Raw genomic sequence first — 20,692 nt, 5'->3', positions numbered from 1 at the left:
TGAAAGGGCATTTCCTCCTCCTCCTGCGCCACCTGACACTGAATATCCTTATCAGCCTGACCTGGAGGACGAATACTACTAACAGAATTCACAACGGATCCTGATATAAAACAGTTAAGGTGATATGTTAGGCATGGGTCATCATCTCCAGCAAGAAAACAAAAACAGGAATTTACCATTTTCTTGTTTGCATGTGTTTTTTTTTTTTAAAGATTATTTTCATGAAGTGTGATCTGATACCGGACATACTGGTGTGTGTGTTTCTTGTTTTTAATTTTATTTTTGTATTAAATGTGTAATGGAACAGCTAAATGCTAATCCATTTCCATATAAGGTATGACTTATTTCACAACTCAAAAGACAACCTACACACAAGCTAATTGGAGCTCAAAGCCATGTTTCCATGATTTCGATCAGCAACAGCAATGTTTTGGGGTGGTAATGAGAATTATGCTGATGTGAGGTGCGAGGGCATCATCAGTCAATTTTCTGTTGTGCAAGGAAACTATTAAAGAGATAGCAGAAATATGGAATCATACCACACATACATGTGAATCTCAGAGGGATTTGGGGAATACAGAAACTAAATTTAGGAAAATAATCTTGACAGCATAGACCCTGTCCTAAATTCAAATGAACTGCCGTAAGTGACAACACCATTGTTGATAGGTAAACTGTATATGACAATGGAAAAGGGGAACAACAGGTACACACTATTGAAAGGCTACTGTTGGAGAAGCTAACACCAGTCATACTGACATGAGCCTGTTGGAAAGGCTAACAGTGAAGCTAGCCTGTCAGCTTTCCTTTACTCGGTACATGTAATGAAGGTGCACTGGGTAGTTCTGGGAAATAAATCATAATCAGAGCAGAAAGATCTCCCTTGATGTGTAATCCTAAACAAACTAAATAAAGAAACTGTCTTTGTTTACATAACAGAATGAACTGAAAAACAAACTGACTGCAAAAGACAACTCATACTGTTTCATACTACTTTACCTTGTTTACATTTGGTGGACCCTGCCACCTTTATAGCTTCAAACGCTGTTCTGGCGACCTTATTTTCCTCAAAGAAATTGAACATCCGTCTCGTTTTGTCAATTAGTGCTAGCTTGTTAGCAATTGAAAAGATATGTTTGACAGCTGTTGTCATGGATACAGGCATTCGCATGTCCATTTTAAACACAAAGGCATGACAGGACGATTGCTAGTTTTATAATGGTTATTCTAATTATAATTAAACAGTTCTAATTAGGCGATCTTACATAGGCAGCAAGAATTGCCTCTGTAATCGGATGACAAAGTGTTTACCATCACGAAACTAAAGTCAAGGTAGGTCAAGCAGTTGGGATATTCTTCTGTACCGAGGCACCACAGCTTATAATAAAGTAGACTGATTTTCCCAGAATTCATGGAAAAAGAGTCCTTATGAAAACTGATGTACAGATTAATGTATCTGAAATCTGACTAGCTTTCTAGTATTGATCCAAACCACAGTCATCTAAACCAAGTGCATCTCTGAGAATAACGCCCCTGCATCCTGCTTATTGATTTTTACACACACACACACACACACAGAAACACACAAAACTAACACTCTTCTGGTTGCACTTCTGAGTTACTATTTCAGTAACCCTACTCACGAGCAAGTCGGCAATGACTGTTCGTTGTACTTGCCAACTACCCTGCTGAGATCTATGGTAGCTGCTTTATCACTGGAGCTGGCGGCCTCACGGTCAGATGATCTGACGAGGAACAACACCAGGGCCTCACGACTACAGTGATATAAATGTATTTGTGTACATGTGCTGAATGTGCAAGTGACGGCAAACTTAATAACGACAGGACACAACGAGATCTGCATTAAAATCTTTAAATAAAGAATAATTCACACCTAAAAAAAGTCCAAAATAAAGAGAAATTTCACATACTACAAGTTTAATCAATACAGTGTCATATTTATAATTACAGATATTAAATTATTTATTTATATATGGCATATCTATACACCCTTTGTATAGCCTCCATTACTTTACATTTTGCTCCTGTCTGCCTGATTGGCTCTTGAGAAGGGAACTCATATAAAAGTCAGTGTTGATCTCTTGATGTGAACACGATGGCTTTGATCAGCGACAGCAGACGACCGTCTCGTGAGAGATACTTTTTTTTTTTCTTTTTTCAAAGGAACAAACTGTGGGGGACTGGTGAGATGCCTGAATCGACAATTTCCACACCCTTATAATAATCTTTCATTTACAGACATATTATTTTCTGTTGAATATAATCACATTAAATAGTCTGTTAAAAATCAGTGTTAGTGACACATGATGTAGGAAGCACACTTGTCTTTCTTTCACTGCAGAGCAGCCGTGCTGTACCTGTGCTGGACTCGGGAAGGTTAAAACAAAGATATGGCAATCCTTTGGTTTTGTGTAATGATCATTCATCGGCATCTCGAGTTGGTCTGGGGTGATTTGGTCCAACACCTGGTGGTGACTGGTGGTCCCATTAGCTTCATTTCACTGATGCAGATTCTTAGTTCCTTAGTTTAGAGATGATGTGTGATGATAAGGGCACAATAGCACGACTCAATCGCCAGAATAAACGTTAAAAAGGGATATGTTTCTGCAAACAGCAGGGAAGTTGTAACTGTACACATTTTTAGAGGAAGTTGGAGGAGCAGTTGACAGTTATGAACAACGAGCAAACAATTTTTGGAAATTGTCCAGAGAATGTGTAGGCGTACCTTTTGAAAGATTACTGTATCTGCAAGTGGGCCATTGGATTAATGAAGCAATTCCACAACAGTAGAGATTTAATATTCTCTGTAATTAGGTGGAAAATACAGAATGTGCCTATATCCGTATCGGCAGTTCCAATCAGCCAATATGAGTAGAAAAATGTAGTTAAAAATCCGACATTGTGGGTCCCTGGCGTATACTCGTTAGACATAAAGCTCTGCATTGGCCGTGCTGATACTGATGAAGTATGATCTTTGACAGCACAGGTACAGTACAGCTCATTTTGCAAGTCACATCAAACACATTCCTACATCACTATTCGCATTCAAACTCTTCAACTCAACACGCACTCAATGGTAATCCCTCAAAATGTCGTGATAATGTCCACTGAGGAAGGTCACAATGATCTGATGAAAAAGAGGCACTACTAGTGAAGATATGAAGACACCAGAGTTTCACTTTAGCTCCCCCGTCAGCACCTGCAACTACTGTGTACCGAGGATCAGCCTTTATTATCTTCTCACCGCCACACTGAGAGCATTTTATATATTTCTGATGTGGAAAAACCACAAGGAGCAAGTTTCTAGAACACCACATGAAGGAGATTTTGTTTGTCGGAACTCGTCTTGTACCATCAAAGAGCCAGAGCCAGATGTTTTTTTTTTCTTCTTCTTCTTCTTCTTCTTCTTCCTCCTGGTATTAAACGTCACAGTCACTGATTTGATACCTAGTTAGAACACACAGAAAAGAAGCGCAGTGTGTCTCGCATTAGACCAGGAGTTAAGGGCTAAGGGTTTGCTGGGCAAAGGGTGGGGGCTATTTAGCTGAGCACTACAGGACCGATAGAAGCTGCTAAAATGTCTAAAAGTAAAAATCCACGCTAGTACACCCTCATACTGTGTTTCTGTCATGGCCAGGTGATGTTGAGTGCATTCCAGGAGTTATTCTTGACTTAGTGTTGACATTCTTTTGGATGGCTACGATATTTTCTGCTGTCAGATGGCTGGTGAAATCTAACAGGGACCCCAAAATGCAAACAACATCACATTTTTTTTTGTTACTGCTGAAAAATGTGGATATAACCTTCATATCCGGTTTGCTAAAAGGGCGATATGCACTGTTCCTACGTGGATTTGGTTTACTTGTGTACATTTTCATTGTGAGGATGTTATTTAGTAAGTACATACGTGCCTCGTGATCATACCCCAACATTTTTTAAAGTCATAGCAGACTCATCATGTGTTTTTCCAAATCCCAGCCACTGGTTTACTTTTGATAAGTGCAAGTACACGCTGGTGCAGTCCAGTACGGCTCCTGGGCTTTCAGTCGGGATGACGCTTACCGGCTAACTAGCGCTGCCAAGGCTGCGGTGGTACAGTGTTTGTGCTTTCCACGGACAGCCTGTGAGTTCCAGCCGCTTCGCTGACTCCGTTTTGCATATTTTCCTTGCTCAAGGCGCTCCTACTTTGGCTCATTTCCATCTCTTCTTAATGCACCACAGTTCCAGTACCTGATCCTTCTTTTCAAGCCCATCTGTCAGATGTGTTAATTTTTCATTTTTTTTTTTCATTTCATTTGTATTATTATTTTAGATACGTCTGTCCTTCATGCAACATTATGTTATGATACAGTGTACTGTACAGGGCTGTGGTTGAAGGCAGGGCAGGGTCATTCCAGGTAGATGTCCTCTGTAGGGCATGAGACCTCCACAAACTCTTTATAGTACAACTGGAAGGCTTTCCTGTAAAAACAAAGACACATCCTACAGTCAGTCTAGTTCTTTCGCTTAACTGAGGGGTAAAGACAGTTTCATACAGGTTATAGAGTAGGTATTATGCACAGAGAAAGATTCAAGGTTCTGTACAGAGAAGTAAAAACAAGTCAATCCAATGTCAAAACTGCACAAATCAAGTTCCAAGAGCTGTGGTGTTGAATAATGGCCAATATGTTTGAAGAATATTAGATGCATTTACTATTTAATTCTTGAGTTATGGCCGAAAGTGTGTTTTGTGAGGTGACAGCAACCTTGACTTCTGGTCACACAATTTGGATCAGTTCATTCTTGAGTCTTCACAAAGACTTGGACCAAATTTGAAGAAATTCCCTCAATTCGTCTCTGAGATACCGCGTATACGAGGATAGCGCACCAGCGTACGGACGTACATATGGCTGAACAAACAACCCGAAAACTTGCCTCTGGCTACGGCTGTTGCCGGTACAACTGATGAAATAGATTAAAAGAATGAATAAGATAAATCTATGCAGAAATTAAGTAAGATTAAAGAATACAAATAAATAGATAAACACATTGAAGACAATGATGAAAATACAGCAATACATGTTGGTTGGGGTCGATCCTAAGGGTTATACCCCATCCGGAGGTTAGCTTCCGTCCCACTATCTTACAATTCTCAAATTATTTTCACATGGATGGTTTCTTTCATTTTTCTTTCTTAAGAATAGACTGAAATATAAGCCTTTCTGTTCATGTTTTTAGAGATCAAGTCGACAGTCAAACTATACAAAAAACTATACTATGCTATGCTATTATTAAGATGATGGTGAAAGAAACACAGGCTCTTTGTAGTTGGGGCACTATTAGTCACTACAGTGAAATGGGATCTTTGTTATTCAAACAAATGATCATAATTGGCCAATACAAATATTTAGAGCAGGTGTTTAATATTTGTGTTTGAGAAAAATACATCGAAAAGAATGTGTTCATTGTTTTCACATTCTGATTCATCATGGTCTGCAGAGCACAGGGAGGGGCTGTATTGACATGTGTACACATATACGGCGGCAAAGAGATAATCAAAAGTTCACGTTCGAACTGCGAGATTGGATCAGTCAACCGGGATGACAGTGTCAAAACCGGTTCCGCAGTCATTGCAGTAGATGTTGAAATGTATATCATGTAACCTGGGCTGGGTTCTCCTTTTCCACTGGCCAACAAATCCCATTTAAACCTGCTAAGATCGGCTCGGCTCGGCTATCGTAAAGGGGGATGAACCAATTTAATCGTGCGGCTCTTCTAGACATTCCAAATGTTATTGGACCAAATGGCTCAAATAATGATCGTGAAACGAGTGACCCGTGTAAGTGTAAATTAGCCTAAGGCTAACTCTTGTGCAATGCATTTAATAGATAGAATAATGGTAGAATAGAATAAGAATAAGAATAGGTAGAATAATGGTTACATTTATGTTTTAATTGCACATTGTCCCTTACAAATAAAGTTGAAAATCCAGGTAATGTCATCTGTCAGGGGAGAGGTTGATACCGGATTGGCTCTTGTTTATTCTGGATCTTGATCAAATTCAATATTTAGCTTTATAATTTAGTACCTCTGCCAAGACGACACAACTCTGTGGAGTATGTGTTTTAGAAAGAATTTAGAAATATGCAAATGGATCTAGATCTGCATTAGAAAGGAGACAATGGTAAGATACGTGGATTTATAAAACATGTGGGAAATGTACGAAGTTGATGAGATATTTAATAATAGCCTCCTTGTCAGAGTAGTGAATCACTTATCCCTGTAATTATGAGGAGGGGGAAATGAGGAGGACAGAGTCTTACTTGGGATGAAAGAAAAGAAAGTCCAACTCACCCTACTGACTCCGCAAGAGGTTTTGTGGAGTTTTCAGACACAAACACATGGCAGGCAAATCTCTGGTCTGCTGGGTGCTTCGTAATAAAACCAAAATACCTGCAGGGAACAGACAGGGAAAACAGATACGGCACTCAGAAAAGGGTGGTCAGCACTGTTACCATCTTTTATTGAATATGTGATCGTCCCACTGTCTGACATTGGTGCTCAACATATCCTCTCGGCCTCCCCACTTTTCCAGCATTTCCTGACACGTACAAATTCACTCAGACTTGCCTCACACTACACCCACATCTCCACACCACACACCTATTTTCTCAACAATTAAAACTGACTTTTGTGTGTGTGTATGGTCTCTAGGTTGTTACAAGCCTGAGTCGTGTAACAAATACTTAATAATTTCTGTTATTTATTAAAAAACAAACCGCTGTATCAAGGGCTAACCGCAGTAACTACACTAACTAGTTGTTTCACCAAAGCCAAATGTGGTTAATCTTTAAGTCATTTCCATGTCTTACAAATCATGGCCATTTATTTGACCAATGAGCCAGAAAATGCAGATTCGACACTCTGTTTGTGTTACAAAGATAACTAGGCAGATAATGGCAAAGTGCACAAACTTGTCTCTTCTTCTTGTCTTCTTCCAGGAAAATCTTTTATTATTACCTCATGTCTGTATTTAATTGTTGTAGTGTTTGCTTGTTTAAGAAGTTGAAATAGCTGAGTACTTGGTACTTAAAATTCAAGCAATCCTCAGATACTATTTTATGTCATTACTGTCATTGTAAAATTGATCAAACCTCTTTTTTAAAAAAAAACACCCGCTCTCATGCAATATAATCTAGTCCAGGCAGCAGTGACAGACTGTTACTGTGTTTCTGTCTTTGTCGGGCACAGTTGATTGTTTGGATCAATTAGCAGTCAGTCGTTCAAGTCTCTGACTTAAGTCTAGTACATTGGTTGATCTCTGGCAACACCTTGTGGTAGATTACTGTTTGGCCACTGCAGGTGTATAGAAACGAAAGGCACACCAAGGTGAGGCGCTGATCACTGGAAGTAGACTTGAATGTGTTGCACACTCCGGCTCCATACGCCTCTCTCTGTTTTATTCTGATGAAGTCTCAGCACTCAGGCCTTCAGTATAACAGTTGAATGCCATCAGGGAGGCAAACATCTGTGACTTGCTACTTTAGTCTTTGACCATACATTAAGTTGCGCTTTCAGCCTTTACTTACTTGCTGTTTTTGGGGTGATAGCCGCAGAAGGAGACGTTCTTCAACTGGAAGAAGTGATTGCACTCATTACTCTGTGAACAGGACGCAGAAAAGAGGCAGAATTAATGTCTGCTATTAACATCGGGAAGGTACCAAATTATCGACAGCGCAACAAAGACAACGACGACGACTCATTATGCAAGAGTAGTTCTTTTTTTTAGTGTAATGTTACCATTATATGGCTACTATAGTATACCAATTATATACTTGTGGGAAGTATGATGAGTAGCAACACATATTATCTGAACAGTGACTCAATAGAAAGATGTTTTTTGAGACATTCTGCATTAAATTTCACGTTACATTGCATTATTTTGTATGTTGTAACTTAAGAATAAGGAAAATAGTTGTCCTGATGTTTGGTGTAAACCCAAGCTGAAAACATAATTTCAAGTAGATAAAAAAAAAAAGAGGAAATCTACTTAATTGGTCTCCTTTATTGGTCTTCATAATTATTCGAGTGTTGTAAGCGCCTTTCATCGTGGCCATTTTCTATTTGGATGATGATAAAAGAAGTGCTGCATTTTGGGACGGGAGCCTTAATAGTGTCAGGTGTTAGTCGTAGAGACTGGGACTGGAGAGAAAGTTTTCACAAGTGCTTACAGAACATATCAAAGATGATCATTTGTTCAGCATGACAAACTTTGATTGGAAAAGCAACTTCTCATTCTATATGATTTAGTCTTAATTTAAGAGTATACAAGTTGCAATGCTTCTCTTAAACGTTGAGGATTTAGAGTTTAAAGTTCAAAATGGAAATATGTAAATAAGAAAACCCTTCCAGGCCTCCACAGGACATATCCGCCTGCAGTCTCTATCGGCAGCCACATGGGGGCAACATGCCTCAACTGTACAGCATAAATGATGAGCCGTTCCCTGACAAAACCTCATGCAGCTGCACTTAATGAGTTTTACATGAATTAGACAGACAGAGGGACAGTGGGAGTCTTACTCTGTCGCAGGCATAATAATCCTCCTGAACTGAGAGCTTGATGCCTTTCACGCTGATCTCCAGGATGCAGGAGGAAGGCGGGTTGTACTTAACTGTCATCCTTCTGTTGGTGGCAATCTGGAAAACAAACATAAAAGATGATGTCAGTTCAGAGTGTTAAATATCAACACTATAGTACTGTCTATCCAATGAGATAATCCTTTCTTTGACATGTTGCCAACTGCAAGAACCTCCTTTATTTTGTTGGGTGTTGCACCATGAGAAAACGGCACACATCCTTAAAGTGCCGTGAGCTTTTTTACCGCATTTTTAAGCACATAGGATTAATCCATTTTGTGATCCTATTGTAGACACACTTCGCAGTAAATTAGAAGTTGTGGGATACATAATATGCGGCAGTTTTTCACATCTCGCTACATGTCCTCTACCAAAGTGTTCTGGGAGAGTAGCTCACGTACGCCGTGCTTTACACATGGAATCACATGCCGATCATCACACAAACGCAGGCCCTTTACCTTCTGCATTGCTGCACACAGAACATCATTTCCTTTGTGGTAGGGCACCTGAACTGAGCCCAGGAACTTCAGCCGGTACCTGTCCACCCACTCACTGCTCTTCACTGCACAGGGAGAGACAGAAAAACAAACCCTCGTAAACGACAAAACTGAAAGTAGATTTTTTTTATTCTTTGTTTGCGGGATGACTTTAGTTGCCGATTGTCTGTCATCGATTAAGCAACTGTTTCAGCCCCGTCTGACATCAGCTGTTAGACAATCAGCCTGACTGTGGGGAACTTGTTTCAGCAGACGGATATCTAAACACAAATGGATGAACAAAGAAAAACTCCTTGTCTTGCCTCTCCTTTGTTTTAATGTTTTGAAAATAAAAAAAAACTTCTAAATCTATAAATTGCTTCACTGTACTTCAGTGTGATGGCCAAAATGTATAATTATCAAACCAAATTATATAATATGTTATCATACACCAATGTTTCCACTTTTTCAATCAGTCAATCTGCAAATGTCACTCACACAGTTAGGATGACTGTAGCAGTGAAGTCCTGCCACAGATGCATATAGTTAGGGGACACATGCTATCTTAAATGGAGTAGAAATTGAGCTAAAAAAAATAGTCACTACTGTTAGTTCTGGCTGCTAAATTGGAAACAGTCCCTGATTGGTTGATACTGAATTACTGATAAGCTTCTGGACATGTGGTACTGTTCTCTTTTTATGTAATATGAATTCATTCTAATGCAGTAATCATTCTCTTGCTTGGATTGTTCACATTTCTGATAAAAACTTTTTAGGCCTTTATATAGCTATATTGATAGAACAGCTCAATAAATGACAGGAAACAGGATGAGAGAGAGGAGGAGTGACACGCAGCAAAGGGGTCCAGGCCGGGATTCGAACCCGGGGCTGCTGTAGCGAGGACAAAGCCTCTGCACATGGAAAGCCCGCTCTACCAACTGAACTAAGCGGTGCCCACAGCACAGATTTTAAGCATTTCTAAATTGTGTTCATGTCTTTAGTTTCTGTGCTAAGTTATTCTTGACTTTATTTGGTTTCAGTTAATTGTTGTGTACTACCACTGAATGCACTTCAGTTCCAGGATTTTGAGTCTGGGTTTCCTTTTGTAACGTTGCCTGTCTACCAAAACGCATCACTGCTGCTGCTATCCATAAGCTTCAGTATCAATATCGGTGTAGAAAAAATGCTAACGCACACCCATCCACCTTCACCTGTAGAATTTAAAAACCACCACAAATTCACAAACTGTGAAACTAAAAAAAAAAAGAAAAAATTACAAATAATTTACATTTACAAAGTTGGCCTTGGATATGCGATGGTCTTGTGCAGAGTCAGCGTTCCTAGTCGGACCAAAGAAAGCATTTGTAGCTAGTTTTTATCAACACATTCATGGTCAGTTCTTCTACAGCGGTGGCAGCATGTGTACCTTTGTAGCTCTCGGGGTCCTTGGTCACCTCTGTGGCGTAGTAGGCTGGGAAGATTCCACGGGCGCCAGTTCGCATGTTGTAACCCTCGTACCAGTAATCCTCTGACTGGACCTCCACCAGCAGCGGATCATCCACCTCCAGCTCCAACTCGTCGTCATGTCGGGGGACAAACCTGTCGAGACAGATGTAGTAATGTGGGCAATCGAAGGGACGTCACGGGCTTTTGATGCGGTGGACGGGTGGCTTACACTGTGTACGCAGCACAAACATGTTTCAGGCTGTACGTCTGCTTTGATATTTGGTTCATTTCAAGGGAATACTTTGACAAGCCTGATGCCGGCTAGACAGATGTGATGCTAATGGCTACAGAGACACTAGAAAAGTGGAAAATATTACATACAAGCTAAAAGACCATTAAAATAAAGGAACGCTGTAAAAACCTCCTGCTTTCAGCCATGCATGTATAACGTCTCGCCCCATCACATGATATGTCAGTGCACAGAGACGCTGCTGTTCACATGACTGCATTCATTGCTGTTATTTTTGTCCCCCTCCCGTTTGCATCCATCAGCCCGAGGTCTTGAACAGCAGCTGCAACTGCACGCTGCCAGCTGGAGTGCGACCGTTACTGCGGAAACATGAAGAAATTGAGCATGTTGTGCTCCAGCTAAAAAAAAAGAAAAAAAAATGATTGAAGGAGATGAGTAACTGCACCCTCAAGTTCTGCTCACACGTGATGCAAGGGGGTCAGGACAAGGGGACAAGGAGGATGCTGACTGTCTGATTACTGCTCAGTGTGGCACGGACAGCGACGTAGAGCTCGGAGCTAACTGAGGAGCTACCGTCAGACTGTAATACTCGGAAAGACAGCGAGTCTGGTGGCGCCACTCGAAGCACACTCGTGGCCCTTGGAGATAGTCACTGCGTGGGCGTGAGTGTTGTAGTTCGGCTAGGTGCTCTACTACAAGAGGCTCTCCAGTGTGGGTGTTTGTGGGCAAGTGCCAGTGCATAGCCCGAGACATGCTGTTTTTTTTTGTGGTTGATGATGCTGTTTGTCGGCCCTGGATATCTTTTTTAAGCTCCGAATTCTGCAGTTATTGAGTTGACTCATTTTGTCCTTAGTTGAGGACTAAATCTCATTCATGTATATAGTATTTATGCCGGCGGTTGCTAATGCTAACGCAGCTAGCACCTGTGCGTGAGAGGCACAAACTGGGCTATGGTAAGCCGGTAATATGCGACTTTGGCGGCTGCTGCCACAGTCAGATACTTGGGATATGGGATTGTATCAGGGTTCCTCTTAGTTTTTGTCATTGCTGTATTTCCTCTGGTCATTCCTCTCAGTTACTTTTCGGGTTTGCTTACTGGTTCGCTGAGATTTGGGAAGTTTCCACGTCGGCTATAGAAATTCTGTCACAGCCAGCACCTTGGCAGAAACCTAATTATTAATATTGTGTTGACGGTGGAGCGTTTTTTTCCCTCTGGTAGTTAAGAATCACTGCTGCGTGTGACACCACAGGTCATTGCTGATGTCAGCAGCTCAGCAGGCGTCACCAACCCAGCTAAGGAGATTTGCTGTGTACAGGAAAATGAGGAGGCAGACTTAAAACGATACGTTAAATGACCAATTTTTTTTGGGGGGGGGGGGGGGGGGGAAACGACTGCTTAAAATGATAACTAAAGGCCAATTTTAAAGTCTGTTGAGGTACTGGTAAGATCAGGGTAAGAAATAAAAAGCATTGAGACATGTTATCTAAACCCCCTGTTTTGAATATCTATGTTAACCATGAACATTGGATATCAAACAGTTAAGGACATGTCAGGTGCTCCTACACTAATTTTCGCATCTACTGTACGTTGCTTATTTTAGACAAAAAGGCGGTATTGCGTCTTTGTTTACAATCTGTCTGATTTAGAATCGCAGGGTTTCCGGGTTTCTGTTGAGATTCTACTGGGTATTTTGTTTGTACTCATTCAGTGCAGCCACAGTCTTGAGTCGATACATTTGATTTCCTGACTGCCAGTGTGATGTGTTAGGGGGGAATGATTCAATAAGAATAACTGCTAAAACAAGGTTGATGTTTGCGCAACAATCCCTGTGCATGCAGAGGATATGATGTTAGTGACGGCGATGCCGGTGCCGGTGCAGTTCTTCCTCACCTGTAGACGGCTCTGTGGCTCTGATCCTTCTCCTCCCCATTTATGATGCAAGAGTAAAGGCCGAAGGACTCTGCGCCTTGAAAGCCAGAGAGTGAAAGAGAGAGAATGTGAGAGAAAACTGAATAAGGCAATAATAAGGTGTGAAGTGTCAGCCTGTGTACTCAGCTGGCATGGAGATGAATGGTGTCCACTTCAAGTTGCGACAAAAGTCCATCGGATGCAAACAGAAACCACAATTAGGACACACTGTGTGTACTTTTAAGCACTTGTGCATATTCACGACCCGTGAATCACGCGTTAATTAGGCGCGAAGCAGATGAGCATTGTGCATTTCTGCCTACGTTCCCCTGAGACATCCGCCAGCCCCTCCTGCACTACTCTGATAAACTGCTGCAGTGTTTCTAATGAGTCTGTAAAAAACACAGACGGCGTTCCAAGAGGACGGCAGAGACCATTAGAGGAAGTGACCGCACATGTATTATAGACAACTCTCTTTCATATTAATCCCATCTGTCCATTACCCACCTGGTTGTGGGTCAGTGTTTGACTGATGATACTTCCCACTGTTTTCCCAAGGTGAGCGTCAGCCTAATGAAAGTTGATCCAAGAATCCGCTATCGAAGGACACAGCCTTCTTACTCCCCGGCCTTGTTCTTTCTTTTCCAAAAGGAGACCACGGAGACTCAGTCGGAGAAAGTGGCACATCTGAGCTTCTGTCATTAGGGCAAACCTTTCACATCTCTCAAATCTCAAAGATTTTTTTTTTTAATGAAAGTTTCACACCTGGCTGACGACTACTTTCCGTCTTGTACACATTCTTAGACCCACGGTTGTAAGGCTTTTGGGCAATGTTCAGAGCGGCATTCACACCACATCCAAAAGCTCAGCCCCCTCATGAATGGCATATTTCTGCGGATTCCCAAGCAATCGCAAAGACGGGGGATTAAATGATTTTCCCTGAGAGCAGTGAAATCCCCTCTCTTAGTGTTACAAACTGCTGTGCAGCGTTTAGGTATCTGACTAGTATAGCCTCTGAACTCATTATTAATACTGCACTTCTTGGATCAAACTTGATCGTCTTACCTACATCTTTATTAAGGCTGCTTGCACATTTTAACAACTGTTTCACGTGCGAACGCCTGTCTAGACTTAAAGGTCGAGTTTATCCAAAAATGAAAATTCAGTCATCATATCTTCTAATCCCCATAATGATGGAAATCCAGGTTAAGTTGTGTTGTCCACCAAGCATTTCTGGAGCTTCACGGCAAAAACAGTGTTGCAGAATTTTCTCAAACAGCTACAGTGGATGGGGTTTTGATTTGTTTACAAACAACTGAAATAAAAACATAAAATGGCTCCATTAAGCTTATCCAGTAGGATCATAATCTCTGAGAGGCCCGAGATCTTCCATGGATTTGAAAAAGACTTTATTTGTACCCTTTTCAATGCAAAAATCTTCACTGTAGCTGCTAAGCTAAAGCGTTAGCTCAGACTCTGTCTGAAGCGCTCATTGAAGGTGTATCTCCAATTTTTCTCAAATCAACATGGGGTCTCGGGGCTTCTAGAGTCTTGGATTATGCCAGTACGGAGTCATTTTTATTTTTATTTGGGGGGGGGGGGGGGGGTATTTTACATTTCAAATCATCTGCTCCCCATCTGCTTCATTTTTTTAAGAGAACACTACATTGCTGTTTTTATGTGAAGCTCCAGAAATGTTTTGAGGACTTCACCCGACTTTCCACCAGCATTAGGACAAGTAGATAAAGATTGAATTTTTATTGTTGGTTGAACTTATCCTTTAAAGTCATGGTTTATTTGGTGACACCTTTTGTTGATGGTGGGAGCAGCAAGTGAATGTCAAAGGGGCATATTTTCAATTGTTACATGCTACACATATTGTATTCAACATAGCACTGTAGCACATGTGGAAAAAAGTTGAAAAAAAAGCCTTTTGTGACTTTAGAGGGAGCTGTGCAAAATCTGGTTCTCTGCCTTGGTGGTTGAGTTGCATTATGGGCAATATAGGCACCAGGTTTTGATAAAAGGAAAGATAATACATATAATATGAAAACATGATATCTCTGGTTCTACTGGCTTGATTTTGTTCCTTATACTTAGAAGAACACAATGCTAAGCTGGTGGATTACTCTTTTAATAATGATCTTCCCCGACTCCTGTTCGATTGGTCGGGACAACAGGGGGCCTACAAGAATCTGGAGGCAAATCCAGCAGAACTGCAAGATGCTCTTGGCTCAAGGTCCCTCCACCCAGCAGGCCAAAAACATGTCCAGCTGGGTTTCTGATAACGATATCAACAAAGCAGCATAAACTGCATTCCTTCATTTTGAAGTCACACAAGCTGACCTGGGTAATGTGTCCTAAATTAGGATAATCTTCACGTAAATAACATGTACCTTTATCTAAAATAATACGCTTCAGATGTGATTCTACTCAATATTGTCAATTATTGCTTGATGTCTTTCTTACTAAACCTTCAGTCACAATCACAAAGTTAAATCTAGCTCAAGTGCAGTCACATATCCGCAAAGAGCTTCATGTCAGGTGGATGATGATCTGTGCTGCACAGGAATATTCCAGCACCTGAACACCCCCGTGGCTTTGCTTCATCAGCCATCATCGCTTTTAGCTTTTATCGCCACGCTGCCAATTCGCCTAGACAGCATTCACTGCTGTGAAACTGTACAACTAAAGGGAATCACATAGAACAACAGCCTGCTGTGCTGATGTGCTTCCTGGTGGTTCACACATAATTCTAAGGGGGTGAATGTAATGTCTCGTATTCCTGTTCTCACAAATAAAATCCATTCTCTTTGACAAAGAGGAGGGTGATGTGTCGCTGTGACCTATCTGGTAAATGGATGAAGATTCAATTACTGATGTTATAAGACGATGTGGCTTCAGATTGGGAAGTATTGAGAGGCTACATGCAAACCATCCCAATTCATTCATTACTTACACTTTTGATTATTCTCTTGACGCTGCAATACACCCAGACAGTTTAAATGTACATGTGTTATTTAGTTTTGTAATCAGGGCTAAACACAAACAAATACCAAATCATTCACTCATCACTAACCCAAATAATTTGTTCCCTCACAAAAAATGTAAATGAATATTTGATATCAACCTTGAATGTTCTATGTTTAACGATATTTTTGGCTGCCTGTTAGGGCCATCATTTTTCTGTTGCTTTAACATAAATAAACATATTCTCTTTTTTTTTTTTACATCAAATGAGACAAAACCTGATAATACAATTTAAGAAAATTTTAATTGTGCAATTGACAACTGAATTTAACTGAAAATTGTTTATAATACTTGGTTAAGTGTCTGGACCTGAAAGTCACTGCTTTTATAACTCTCTTTTTGTTCACAAGATATATGCTCACCTTCTGCTATTGGAAAAGGCTACAGTGTGTTTAGGATTAGATTACAGTCCTTTTTGGCAGAGCTAAATAAAAAAAGCCCCAGCATAAGTGGTAAAAAATAAAATAAAATAAAATAAACAATAATGAATCACAACATTTTCCTATAATTGCAGTGACTTACTGGAGGAGCGAGAGCGTCCATTCATGAAGACGTTGAGGAACTTCTTGGAGAAGTGCAGGTCGACCTCTGGAGTGGAGTCTTCAGACAGACAGGCAGTGGCCTCTCTCCTCACTCCTCCCATCCGTGCGCCGTCCTCGTCCTCCTCCTCATCTTCCTCCTCGTACTCCTCCCCGATGGCAGACTCGTAGGGAGAAGAGACGCAGTTGTCGTAGACGGTGGCCGAGTCGCTGTCGTCACTGTAGCCTTGGTAACACTGCCGCAGACTGACCAGTTCTAGCTGAGCGTGCTCGTCCACCACTAGTGTGTACTTGACTGAGTCATATGAGAGGCCGCTGGCCTCCGAGCTCATGGAAGTCCTTGGTGGAACTCTGCTGCCACCGCCATCCCCCTTTCCTCCCCCCTTCCTCATCCTTCCGTCCATTATTATCCTGTCCACGTCCTCATCCTCCCCACAGTAGCTTTCATCTGTGGCGTCCACGTACTCAACCGATGACCCCCCTCTCAGCATGACCCCAGCCCCCGTGCCCTCGCCCTTCAGGCTAAGATCCAACGCAAGGGAAGAGCGAGCTGAGAGAGCCATGCTGGGCGGTGTTATGAGGGACTCTACACAGGAAGCATATGAAGGTGGGGGGACATAGACCTCGTCCTCCTCATAGATGGATGGGTTTGTCCGGTCTGGGAGGGGCTGGTAAGGAGGCGGGCCCTCTGTGTCGGAGCTGATGGACATGCGGCCCTGCTCAGTCTGCTGCGAGAGGAAAGGCCGGTCCTGTGCGTTTGGGGCCTCAAGGGGGTCGGCCGAACGCTGCACCGGAGTCAGGTAGATCTCCTCTGTGGGCTCTAGATGGACGTCCGTGTGGTAGCGAATCCTCTCCCGGTGGTTTCCTCCTCCATCCGCCTTGCCCGCCGGGTAAAGAGGAGCTGGTGTATAGTTCTGCGGTGGCGGCGGTGCAGGCGGCTTTTCCTGAAGCTTAGAGCGCGTCGCAGCCGCTGTGGATGAGCCGTGCGAGTGTCCGGAGGTGTGGCTGTGTCTGCAGGGGGCGTCGGTGGAGGTCCCGCGGTCTTTGGTCTGCGCTCCCCCGCCGTGCACCTTGTCCTCGTCACTCAGGCAGCTGTGCTCACGTGGAGGGGTGAGCTCACCTGGAGGAAGGGCAGACGCAAGCAACAGCACGCAGACAGTCGCACAGACACACATGCAGACAGACAAGGCCGCACAAAGGCCAGACGCACAGAGGAAATGATGCAGAAATGCAGACATGACGGACGAAAACAGACACGAAGGCGGACATGGCAGCGAGGGGAAAGACAGAAAGCACAAACGGGAAGAGAGAAACGTAGAAATGGTTAGGTAACGGATGCTAGGATTACGCAGCTTAATCCCCATTACTCATCAAATTCAGAGTGCAGCAGGGAAAAGGTGATTGACGTGTTATGTCATAATCCATCGCCAGGGAATCCAACCATGATATTTGTTCATGGTGGATGATGCAGCACGACGTTGGGAAAACACAGGACTGCAAACGACCATGTGAGACAAAAGTCAGCATATAGGGGAGCAGGGAGGCCAATTCAGGCCAATCCTGAGACTCTGCTCGACAGGCACATCTGCATTTTTGTGAAATTGGTACCCAAATGATCTTTACAACAATTACCTCTTATCGTATTGAAAAAGAAAAAAGGAAAGGGCAGCACAGACTTGTTTTTTATGGACTGACTTTGATTGCAATTCAAATGAAGCCAAATTTTTCTCAGACAGCTCCTTAAAACAAACTACTCTCAACTCTCTGTGTAGTCTGTGGAGCTTGTGGCGCCACTCCATGTCACTTACTAGTTCGCATAAGAATGGCACCGGTTGTGTCCAATTAAAATGTCTGAGAAATCTTAATGCGAGTAAAAACAACGGTACAATATCAGTGTGTCACTTGTATAGTTAAGGTTTATGGTTATGGTGTATGGTTTGAACAGACTGAACCCATCAGTCAAGTGTTTAAGCCGATGAAGATCAAATTATCATAAATCCTGTGTGTAATTTACTGTCAAAGCATTTTTAATTGAACTGTTTACACTTTTTTATTTTGCCTCATAAAAAAGACACAGAACGTTTCCGTCATAATCTTTTCTTAATGTTGATGTTTGATGCTAGTGGACGGTGAGATAGCTTTCTTTGGGGAAAAAAGGCCAAAACTTTACTGAGCAACGGTGGACATCGAATACACTAGAATGACCTGTGCAGCCTCCACGTCACATTGCACAGAATGCATCACGAGCGCCCAAATGGACAAGATCAGCCTCGTAGTTTCGCAATATGGAGTGGCAAAATGGCTGCGACGGCCCCTCATCGCTGACCGTAAATATCAAAATCAAATCTGTAATAAATTCTGCTAAAGTCAAACATTACAGCAAAGTCATTTCAATTTCAATTCAGCATTCGGCTTCATTTCAATTCATTTTCTGCGAACACAAGGCTAGGAAAAGGGGTAACCATCTCGGAATATTGAGTGATTGCTCCCATTCTGGCTGAAGTGAAGCGTGAAAGGCAAGTTGATTTATCCCAAATGGTTTCTCTCTCTCGAGGTGTGTTTTATAATCATCAACAGAATGAGTGCTGCACTTCCACTGACGGTGGCGACTTGTTGGCTGTGAGTTTGGTTAGTCTCGCCTCACATGCCGCTCTGAAAAGAGTCGTAGCAATGAGCAATGACAGCTCCAAGCTAGCTAAGCCCTGAGCTGCCTAACACACACACACACACACACACACACACACACACACACACACACACACACACTCACACTCAAACACAGTGTGTAGCACTGCCACAGCTAGCTAGACTTAGCTCAGCATAGCTAATCCAAGCACTTTCCACTGTCCCCTGAGGATCAGACAGACACAGCCTGCCAGACTCACTGCAAATCACATGCTCATTCAGCTGCTGTGTTCGCAGCACACGGGTGGATAATGTCAGAGACGGCATCCTGATCTGCACATTCAGAAAGAAAGTCGAGCTAAAATGAGCGTGAAGATCCAGCAGGAATGAAGAGCTCACCTGTTTTAAGAGGCGACGAGGAGCCTGACACCTTCTCCTGCCAGCTGTATTTCTTCCCGAAGGAGTTGTTGTTTAACGTGTCCTGAGGAAACGGAGGAAAAGAAGAAGAAGAAGGAAATGTGGAGGAGGAAAAATAGATGGAGAGAACGGAGAGAAAGAGTGGAGGGGAGAGAGAGAGAGAGAGGGAGAGAAAAAGAGTTTTGGTCACAGAGTTCTGGATCCTCAAACTCAATGTACACAACTTTTTGTCTCCCCGTCCCTCTCTCTCTCTCTCTCTCTCTCTCTCTCTCTCTCTCTCTCTCTCTCTAAACTACACTGTTAGACTCTGCACTGCAAACTGCACACACACACACACACACACACACACACACACACACAAAGCTTTTATTCTGTTGAATGAGCCTGGATTCTTTTGTCTGTGCTCAGTGGTGTGCATTTAAAGGGACCAGACCTTTTATCACACATACACACACACACACACACACACACACACACACACACACACACACACACACACACACACTGAGAGTCTCTTTAGGCTGTTTTGAGGAGTTGTTGATAGATGACAGCCTATGAGAGCAGAGCCTATTCTAGAGAACATGATACTTTTCAACAGCCCTCTTTCAAATTCTACCTCAAGGCTGAGAGACAAAAAATGTAACAGTTTTCCAGTAAAAAAAGACCCCTAATGGCCACATTGCAGCATGAATGAAGAGTGGAATCTGAGATTAATGTTAGTTAAGAGGAAATTAGCACAAGCTGAACAATTCTTTTGACCTTTGTCAGCGACATCGCTGCCAAGTGTGGTACTCGCTGCAGCTCACTACGCTCCTGACCACACCCAGCCAGGAGAAGGCCGTGAAATACATACATTTTTGTACCTTAATATGATAAACTTAATGTTGTTGAAACGTTAGTCTAAATTGATCATGTTTGAAGGGAAATAGCTTTGTGTGAGTGAGTTGTAACAAGCACGGAACCTCCATGAAGCAGAAGTTAAAAAAAAAACAACTGTTAGCACAACAACACAGCCAAACCTTTCTCGTCCAAACCACATGAACATACTGCTGATCTAGAGTGCTCTGAATCCCATCAGATTCAAACAGTGGGACACATGACACACTGAAATGTAAAAGGACCAACATGCTACAGAAAAGTCCCAGCTTGGGGCAAGAGAAAGACAGGTAGGTACCATTTATTATTTTCTCTTCGAGCCTGCCCAGTTACTTACCCAAGAGGCTCGGATGCATTGGTGACATTGGGGACTCTTTTCTGATGGCTGCTTATCTCAATCATGGTGTGGTTATGTTTTATTAGCTTCCTCGGTATAGCTAGGCTAACTTTGTTTTCTGGCTTCTGAGGCTGAACACAGCAAAGCTAC

The 20,692-nt window shown here is 42.3% G+C and overlaps 1 protein-coding gene across 3 annotated transcripts in view; it reads right to left on the bottom strand.

The window, feature by feature from the left end:
• Window positions 1–1,857: 1,857 nt before the first annotated feature.
• Window positions 1,858–20,692, bottom strand: part of mapk8ip1b (mitogen-activated protein kinase 8 interacting protein 1b) — a 62,639-nt gene continuing 43,804 nt past the window's right edge. For 2 of the 3 annotated variants that reach the window (XM_030414391.1, XM_030414392.1), the window contains exons 4-12: window positions 19,312–19,393; window positions 16,271–17,407; window positions 12,701–12,776; window positions 10,540–10,712; window positions 9,096–9,199; window positions 8,581–8,697; window positions 7,590–7,660; window positions 6,355–6,453; window positions 1,858–4,482 (exon numbers count right to left, since the gene is read on the bottom strand). In XM_030414391.1, the coding sequence (XP_030270251.1) occupies window positions 4,410–4,482; window positions 6,355–6,453; window positions 7,590–7,660; window positions 8,581–8,697; window positions 9,096–9,199; window positions 10,540–10,712; window positions 12,701–12,776; window positions 16,271–17,407; window positions 19,312–19,393 (1,932 nt within the window). In that variant the 3' untranslated portion in view covers window positions 1,858–4,409. The remainder of the gene's footprint in view (window positions 4,483–6,354; window positions 6,454–7,589; window positions 7,661–8,580; window positions 8,698–9,095; window positions 9,200–10,539; window positions 10,713–12,700; window positions 12,777–16,270; window positions 17,408–19,311; window positions 19,394–20,692) is intronic. The other variant, XR_003983831.1, reaches the window with a different exon arrangement.

Source organism: Sparus aurata, chromosome 4, assembly GCF_900880675.1.
Source record: "Sparus aurata chromosome 4, fSpaAur1.1, whole genome shotgun sequence".
Taxonomy (NCBI): domain Eukaryota; kingdom Metazoa; phylum Chordata; class Actinopteri; order Spariformes; family Sparidae; genus Sparus; species Sparus aurata.
This window is presented reverse-complemented; position numbering and strand designations above follow the sequence as displayed.